At 42.9% G+C, this 9,933-nt stretch overlaps 1 protein-coding gene across 1 annotated transcript; it reads right to left on the minus strand.

The window, feature by feature from the left end:
* On the minus strand, nucleotides 526-1,535 carry LOC109821757. The gene is made up of 3 exons (XM_020387917.1): nucleotides 1,443-1,535; nucleotides 1,130-1,358; nucleotides 526-1,043 (listed from the first exon to the last, which is right to left on the minus strand). Exons 1-3 carry the CDS (start codon nucleotides 1,533-1,535, stop codon nucleotides 526-528), a joined length of 840 nt encoding a protein of 279 aa, XP_020243506.1.

The following is a 9,933-nucleotide window of genomic DNA, read 5'->3' on the forward strand; positions in this document are numbered from 1 at the left end:
TTTGGTGAAAATTGATTAGGTCCACTACTTTGAGAACTAGCTGTGGGAAATAGCAAACCTTATGGACTGCTTAACATGCTCATGTATGACATTGGTTGCTGTGTCATTCCATCATAATTGACATCGTATAGTAAGAATGGTGAGAATGTATGACGGGGTGAAGAGAAAGGTTGTGATTAAACAAGCGTGAAGTTCATGTTTATGTTAGCAGTTGGATTTGGCGGGGCATTAGAATGAGAAGGCAGGGGCTGCTTATCTGCCTGATTGTTAGCCATACCTAATATATATTGAACAAATAGACATTATTATTAAAGAAATCTAAATCAATATATAATATACATGTATTTAGCAATTTGAGTTAGAAAAGGAATATATGAAACGCCTACATGTATAGAAACAACATGAAAAGAGAGAAGATGATAATCGTAGTAATGTTTAGTACATGCTAAGAAACATTAAAATGGATATTTGCGAACAGTAAGAAAATAATACAAGTTATTACATCGAGATAGAACAAACATCACATTAAGCTAATCCACTTTCTATTGTGTTACCACCATTATACTTTGCACAATAATCCACCAACATCACCCAAGCAATTTGATCTCGTAGCTCATTCCATTCATTTCTTTCATCTTGATCCTCTCTCTGTGTCCTAGTTTGAGTATAATCCACCACACTTGAGTCATCTTCATTTGTCACTTCCCCATTATCTTCATCAATTTCTACATTTTCATTTAAAATATCATTATCTGGATCTTCTATAGCAATAAAATTGTGTAACACGGTACACGCTAGTACAATGTCCACTTGAGTGGGAAATGGATAATTTGGCTTCACTGATAGTATTTTAAACTGGTTCTTCAATATACCAAATGTGCATTCAATTTTTGATCTTAAACTGGAATACCTTAAATTGAACAACTCTTTTCTATTCTTTGGTGTCCTACCAGTGTGCTCTTTTAAATGATATCGTACACCGCGATATGGGGATATGAAGCCTGACATTGTGGTGTATCTAGCGTCACATAGGTAATATTTACCTACATTAAATAGAACAATATCTTCATATCACACTATTGACAAGTATTTAATTTTTTTTTAGTTGTGAACAAGTAAGAATTAATACCATCATAAACTCGAAGCCCGTAAGGCTGTGGTCTCGACAAAGCGTCTTGTAATATCCTATAGTCATTTGCTGCTCCCTCCCACCCAGCTAGGACATAGGTGAATAGTTTATTAGGGGTGCATGCTGCTAGGACGTTTTGTGTCACACCTTTTCTCCCTCTAAAACGGGCAACTAGGTTACTGGGTAATACTGCGTCAACGTGTGTGCCATCTATCATACCAATATAATCCTATAAAAAAATATAAGTTATAAAATATTCAATAAAATACATATTCACTTAAAACAGATGTTGAGGTGTATGTATTATTTTTACCTTGAAGTAAGGAAAATAATTTGGGTTGTTTGCAATCTCTGCAGGAACTTCATTTGGAGCTTGCTTCATATAGCGATCACGTAACCCATTCATTGCTTGTAGGACTTTATTAAAATACCTACTCACTGTTTCTCCCGATCTTATGAACTCAGTCCTTATTATTCTATTTTTAGTTTTATGCCCCACTATACTTAGAAACATAGCGAGTTGTTTTTCGACTTGAACATGTCTGGAATCCTCTAATAAACCGTTTTCTTTCATTACTTCAGCAAGTTTAAAAAAGGCACTCGGTCTCATTCTAATGTAAGACCGACAACTATCACTATAGCCTTCCAATACACGTTTGAAGTGAGCTTCTCGGCAATAATTTTTTTTAATTTTTTCCTCCTTCGTACAAGATGAAATTATCTTGCGCTTAGCACGCATTCTCAGAATACATGTTATTATTGTGACCACCGTAGACACAGTTGTATTAGCACACATCCTCTTCAATTGTTCTTCATCTACGTTATCCATCTAAATCCATTGTAAAATTAGCATATATTTACAACTTAACAGTAATAATGTTTGGAAACTAAAGATAATTAAATAACTAATAAAAATATTAAAATCGTAAAACCATATATCTACATATCCACAAATATATATCAAGTAGTGAAACAACTATTTAACCCAAAGGCAAGGAACTACACAAGCTCCATGAACCTAAAGGCAAGGACTGCAATAACAAAAATTCCAGAGAACCGAAAATCAATAATCAACTATATACCAAAACCCTTGTTTCATGAGAGATTAGACATGTAGATGCTAAGCAGTTGCGAATGAAACCCCACCGACAAATAATTCTACTAAAATCAATAATCAACTATATACTAAATGAAACCCCACCGAACAATACCCTTGTTTCAATAATTAAACATATACCAAAATCAATAATTCCACTACCAATGTTAATTTCCTCAGAGCAAGCACAATGAAACGATCACATTAAAAGGGATAAAATAATTTATACCTGCAGATGCCAAGCAGTTGCGAATGGAATAATTAAGAAATTGATATCGTTGCCAACAAACCCCACCGGACGGAACAACCAGCAAACCCCACCGACAAATAAGCACTGTGCCTCGTCTTCGAAAAAGAAATCGAAGAGATGAGGTGGGATAAAGGGTCGCGGGAGAAGCCGAAGCCAAAATTTAGGGCAAATCCACCAACCGAACCCAAGAACAATATCGAAGAACAGCGGGAGAGGAGGCGCGAAGAAGCTTGGGGAGAGGCGGGAGAAGAAATGAGGAGTTGCGATTCCAGATCTAGGGTTCGAAGTCGAGAGGATTAGGAATCAGAAAACAAAGATGAAGAACGATGTCAGAATTCTCGCCCAAATCCTCTCAAAAACCTCCGATTTGGGTTTCTATAAAAAAACTCTTACTGTTGCACTTTATGGATTTTGTAATCCATAATTTTTTTTCCCAGCCAAACTCTAGAATAGGATTGATAAAGAATCCAAATATTACACTTTTGCCACAGTCAGATCCAAATACCAATTCTTTTCTATAAATTGGCTGAAACAAACACCCCCTAAACTAATCCACGGATAGGAAAATATTCTCGTTGCGGTACGGACACACTTAACGAGGGAGATGTAAAGCGGTTAGATATGATTGATTGCACATTAACTATCTTAAAATAAAATTTCAAAGGATTTAAATATATATTTTTAACCATGTAGTATGTATTTTTGAAACAGACGTTCCTGAATCCTTGTAGAGTTGCTTAGGGGCTGTTTGGTTGGTTTCCTAAAAGCCAAAAAAGGAAATTGGTACTAGGAAATCAATAAAATAATATTTTTATCCATTTCTATCCCTAAAACTCACCCACAACATCCAATAAAATATTCTTTTTATCCTCCAACTCATCTCATTTCATCTCCTTTCTTACCTTTAAAAATAAACCAAACACAAGAAACGTGTCACATCATCCAACTCATCACATCTCATCTTATCCCATTTTTAAAAATCACATACATCATCCAATAATATTGTGACAACTCATCTCATCTCATTAAACCTTCCTTTCCATTCATTTCCTCAAAAAAAAAAAAAACAAGAAATTGATTTCCTTAAGTATGTGTCACATCATCCAATAATATACCTCCAACTCATCTCATCTTATCTATTTTCTTATTTTTAAAAATGAACCAAACACAAACAACCTCAAAACACCATCCAATAATATACATCCAATTCATTTCCTTATTTTTTTTAACCAACCAAACAACCTCAAAACAAGTTTTTTTAAAAAATCACTCACATCATCCAATAATAAGGTGACAACTCATCTCATCTCCTATTCTATAATTTCCTTCTTTTTTAACCCAACCAAACAACCTCTAAACAATTATTATAGGAAATAGGTTTCCTATTCTTTAATTTCCAAGTTTTTTTTGCGAAACTAACGGACCCTTAATTTATTACGCATTGATATATGCATAAAAACATATTGAAATCATTGGGATTTTTATTTCTGGGAGGTCTGCGATCTACGTCACATCCAATAGCATGAATTTTCAATTCAAAAATTCTAATTTTAGATTCGCCTAAATAATATCTACACTTTGAATACCATGAATAATACACTAGCTTATATGACTGGTGTTTTATATGCGTGTGCGTACGCAGGGGCCGGTGCATGTTATCAACCAGTGAGGCACCTGCACCCCTTGATACGGGTGTATCTTCTCTTCGGGAGCTTAGCGATCCTCTTAGGAGCTTGAGGATAGATGATTCTCATGGTATCTTGAGAATAGAGTAGAGGAGTCGTGGACGAGGCCTTTGGAAGCAACGAAGTCGAAAGGATTCATCAAAACTGCAGAAATTACAGTTGGACTCTGTCCGGTCGACCGGCGTGGTCACGGCGGTCGACCGCATCGTGCACGGACCCCAACTGTGTCTCGGGACTGAGATCGGTCGACCGATGGTGGCACTGCGGTCGACCGGAGAACCCTGTAATCGATTTTCCAGATTTCGTCGTTCTGACCGGTCGACCGACTTGGGCACTGCGGTCGACCGCGTCGCGGATCCGGGCCTGGGTCTGTTTCCTGCTCCAGTTGGGATTTCTGTTTAGTATAAATAGAAACACGACTTTTCTAGGGTTTAGAACTCAGTTTGTAATCAGAAAAGAGATCAGGGAGGTTGTTCTTTGATCTAGAGAGATTGTGAGAGAGAGATTTGTAAAATCCAATTGATTCTCATAATCTAGAGAAGGTATTTTCCTTCGCCCTAATTCAACTCTTGTGTTCTTCTGTCGTTCTTCTTCTTTACCCACTCTTGATAATTCCGCGATCAAGAGTGCTCGCACGGCAACTCGTATCAAGTTGGTATCAGAGCACCTAGATCCTGTGAAGGGGGAACCTGTGTATGGTCCTTACTCGCTCACAGTACAAGAAGCTTGGCGAGATCCTTATTTCTTTGGAGAGAGTCCAGAAATTAAGGAAGGAGAAGATGACTGAAGCAGATAATTCAGCGAGACTTGATGCCATGGAGAGACAGATTGAGACGATCGGGACGACTCTTACCCAACTCGTGGGTCTAATCAACGGAGGTGACAAAAAGGAGGAATCTTCTTCGAAGGGCAAGAAGAAACTCGTCGAATCCGACGAGGAACACGAGGAATCTGATTCAGAGGGGGAGACTGAGATTGTCAAGACTGCCGGACATCAAAGGAGTAAGAACAATTACCAAAATCTGAAGATTGACTTCAAGGTTGAGATTCCTGTTTATGATGGGAGTATCAACGTGGAGAAGCTTGATGATTGGATCGAACGTATGGAGATGTACTTCACTCTCTACGGATATTCGTCCAAGGAGAAGATAGTGTTCGCGACACTGAAGCTTTCCGGGCACGCGTTGACGTGGTGGAAATCCTATTGCAAACAGGAGAGGAAAGTGGCGTCGTGGAACAAGTTCAAGGAACTACTTTGTAAACAGTTCTATCCAGTAGGGTTCCTTGAGGAGCATTGGTACAAGTGGTATGGCTTGCGCCAAAAGTTTAATCAGACCGTTCAGGAGTATACGACGGAGTTCCAACAGCAGGCGATGGTTCTAAACATCGTAACAGACAAGTATCCCATCTTTATGAAGTACATGGCGGGTCTGAATGAATACATCCGGAAGGAGATGAAGTTGTTTTCAGTGGAGACAATCGCAGAGGCGAGCGTGAAGGCCATTGCCATTGAGGGCAGGCAGAAGAAGGGCAATGAGACAAAGGGGGATTCCAAACCATCGGGGAGCAAGACGGGTGGCTCTCAGTCTAAGGATGAGAAGAAGAAGGTTGACTCGGGGAAAGCAGGATTGACATGCAATCACTGCAAGCAGACAGGGCATGTGGCCGATCGTTGCTGGGATAAGTATCCTCATCTGAAGCCAAAAGGATTGAAGAAGAAGGAGGAGAAGAAGGCGTACGTGATAGCACAGGGTCCGAAGGAGGTTCCCGGGATGACCGAACCCAATAGCAGTCTCAACCTTATGGCGGGGAAGCAGGCTACCAAGGAAGATGACGACCCGAGGGAGCAGCTCTTTGTTCTGAAATTGCAGGTCAAGACCAGCTTAGTGGATGCTATTGTAGATCCAGGGAGTCAGAAAAATCTGATATCTGAGGCATTAGTACAGAAGCTGGGATTGAAGATGGTGAAGCATCCAAAGCCCTATCCATTAGGGTGGATTCAGAAGGAGGCGAGATTGAGTGTAGTGAACCAGTGTTCATTCAAATTTGCACTCCACGAGTCGTATATTGACGAGGTCACATGCGGCGTGGTTCCGTTAGATGTTTGCCAAGTTATTTTGGGCAATCCTTATTTGTGGGATAGATACGCAGTATATGATCGGCGAGCCCAAAAGTATACGTTCACCAAGGATGGCGAGCAATTCGTTTTTTGTTCGGCGTCTCTTCCACAGGAGACGAGCTTGGTGACGGTGACTCAGGCTAAGAGGTTGGTGAATGCGGGCAGGAAGTTCGTTTTATTGTTCATTCGACCGTATGAAGAGCAGCTGAGTAGGATGTGCTTGTCCGCCTTGAGTAAGCTTCAGGAGGGAGATCTTGAAAGGTTAAAAGCAAAGTATGCGGACTTGTTTTCGGAGATCACGGGACTACCACCACGTCGAGGTGTAGAGCATGAGATTATGTTGACAGGGGAGAGTTCCTTACCTAACATAGGCCTATACCGCACATCAGTACTAGAGTCCGAGGAGATCAAGAAGCAAGTTCAGGAGCTCTTGGAGACAGGAGTGATTGTGCCAAGTTGTTCGCCTTGCGGGTCACCAGTGTTGTTGGTGCCCAAAAAGGATGGAGGTTGGCGCATGTGCGTAGATTATCGGGCACTCAACAAGATCACAATCAAGAATCGCTACCCATTACCGCGGATCGATGATCTTATGGACCAGTTGGAGGGAGCGAGGTTTTTCACGAAGCTGGATTTGAAGTCTGGTTACCATCAGGTGAGGATTCGGGAGGAAGACACTTGGAAGACTGCGTTCAAGACCAAGCAAGGCCTGTTCGAGTGGTTGGTGATGCCGTTTGGACTGTGCAATGCTCCGGCTACCTTTATGAGGCTTATGAATGATTTGTTGCGACCCTTTATAGAGGATTTTGTGATAGTTTACCTTGATGATATCTTGGTGTACAGCAGGACTTGGGAGGAGCATCTCGTTCATCTTGAGAAGGTATTTGAAGTATTGCAGGACGGACAGCTGAAGCTCAACGGGAAAAAGTGCGAGTTCGGGAAGGACGAGTTGGTGTATCTCGGCTTCATCGTAGGGAAGGGCCAGCGGAGGATAGATCCAGGCAAGGTGGAGGTGATCACAAAGTGGCCGACGCCGAAGACATAGATTATCGGGCACTCAACAAGATCACAATCAAGAATCGCTACCCATTACCGCGGATCGATGATCTTATGGACCAGTTGGAGGGAGCGAGGTTTTTCACGAAGCTGGATTTGAAGTCTGGTTACCATCAGGTGAGGATTCGGGAGGAAGACACTTGGAAGACTGCGTTCAAGACCAAGCAAGGCCTGTTCGAGTGGTTGGTGATGCCGTTTGGACTGTGCAATGCTCCGGCTACCTTTATGAGGCTTATGAATGATTTGTTGCGACCCTTTATAGAGGATTTTGTGATAGTTTACCTTGATGATATCTTGGTGTACAGCAGGACCTGGGAGGAGCATCTTGTTCATGTTGAGAAGGTATTTGAAGTGTTGCAGGACGGACAGCTGAAGCTCAACGGGAAAAAGTGCGAGTTCGGGAAGGACGAGTTGGTGTATCTCGGCTTCATCGTAGGGAAGGGCCAGCGGAGGATAGATCCAGGCAAGGTGGAGGTGATCACAAAGTGGCCGACGCCGAAGACAGTGACTGAGGTGAGGAGCTTCATGGGGGCTTGCCAGTATTTGCGCAAGTTCATTCGACATTTTTCGACTTATGCGGCACCGTTACATGGCCTCACAAAGGCTAAAGTTCAGTTTGAGTGGGGAAAGACGCATGAGGAGGCTTTTCAGTTGCTAAAAAGGAAGATCTCGGAGGCACCAGTGTTGGCGTTGCCGAATTTGCAGCGAACTTTCGAGGTAGAGACCGACGCGTCTAATTATACGATGGGCGCGGTGTTGACTCAGGATGGGAAACCGGTGGAATACCATTCTGAAAAGTTTTCGGGTGCTGTTGCGAACTACCCAACCTACGACAAGGAGTTCTATGCGCTATATCAAGCAATTAAGCATTGGAGGGTGTACTTGTTAGGGAAGGAGGTGGTCGTGCATTCGGATCATAAGCCGTTGGAGTTCTTACATGCCCAGACGAAGCTACAGCAGGCGCGGCACATGAAGTGGATGTCTTATTTGATGGCTTTCAACATCATTATTAGGTACAAGAAGGGGGCGACGAACAAGTTGGCCGATATGTTATCTCGCCCACCGATAAGGTCGTTGTTGGTGGCGACGCGTATTCAGCCCTTGGTTCCTTTTGAGTATGTTCAGTTGTATGCATCCAGTAGAGACTTCGGTAGTGTGTTTGAGCAGGCGAAGGCTGGTCGACGGGGGGAGTATGCACTTGGAGATGATGGCTTATTGTATTGTGGGGCATCACTATACATTCCGGAGGATGGTGATAGGTTGCAGTGGATTTGGGAAGCACATACCTCGCGTGTGCAAGGGCATTTTGGCATTCAGAAAACGCTTCTCAATCTACGGCGACATGTGTTTTGGCCACGGATGCTTGATGATGTGACCAAGTATGTTGGAGGGTGTAAGTTATGTTGTATTTCGAAGCCTTCTAACAGAAAGAGGGGATTGTACCTACCATTACCGGTTCCTTCTAGGCCGCGGGAGAGCATTTCTATGGATTTTCTAGGAGGGTTGCCAACTACGAAGCGCGGGCATGACTATTTGTACGTTGTGGTGGACTGGTTCAGCAAGATGGTGATATTGATTCCTTGTAAGAAGACCGTGACGGGAGCGGGTGCAGCACAATTGTTCTTTGAGCATGTGTGGAAGCACTTTGGGTTGCCGAGTTCGATTATTTCGGATCGGGATAGCCGTTTTCTCGGGCATTTTTGGGATTCTTTGTGGAGTTTGATGGACACCAAATTGAAGAAGAGCACGGCATTTCACCCACAAACAGACGGACAAACGGAGGTAGTCAACCGGACTATGGTGCACATGTTGCGGGGGTATAATTCTAGGCATCCTAAGACTTGGGATGAGAGTTTACCATATTTGCAGTTTGCTTTCAATCGGGCGATTCATGGATCTTCAGGGAAGTCACCGTTTGAGACTTGTTATGGATTTTTACCGCCGAGCCCGTTCGATCTTGTGTTTTCAAGTGAAGCCACAGTGGACGGCAAGGAGGGGAGTGAGAGACAACGTGCTCAGCGATTTCTTGAGAAGATTGCAAATATTCATGCCACGGTTGAAGCTCAATTGAAGAAATCGCAAGCTAAGTACAAGTCGCGAGTTCCCTCAGCTGAAGTTCTAACTTGAATGGGACTTCAAGTTCCTAAAGGGGGGACCCATGATACGGGTGTATCTTCTCTTCGGGAGCTTAGCGATCCTCTTGGGAGCTTGAGGATAGATGATTCTCATGGTATCTTGAGAATAGAGTAGATGAGTCGTGGACGAGGCCATTGGAAGCAACGAAGTCGAAAGGATTCATCAAAACTGCAGAAATTACAGTTGGACTCTGTCCGGTCGACCGGCGTGGTCACGGCGGTCGACCGCATCGTGCACAGACCCCAACTGTGTCTCGGGACTGAGATCGGTCGACCGATGGTGGCACTGCGGTCGACCGGAGAACCCTGTAATCGATTTTTCAGATTTCGTCGTTCTGACCGGTCGACCGACTTGGGCACTGCGGTCGACCGCGTCGCGGATCCGGGCCTGGGTCTGTTTCCTGCTCCAGTTGGGATTTCTGTTTAGTATAAATAGAAACACGACTTTTCTAGGGTGGAGAACTGA

The sequence above is a fragment of the Asparagus officinalis genome, chromosome 8 (assembly GCF_001876935.1).
Source record: "Asparagus officinalis chromosome 8, Aspof.V1, whole genome shotgun sequence".
Taxonomy (NCBI): Eukaryota; Viridiplantae; Streptophyta; class Magnoliopsida; order Asparagales; family Asparagaceae; genus Asparagus; species Asparagus officinalis.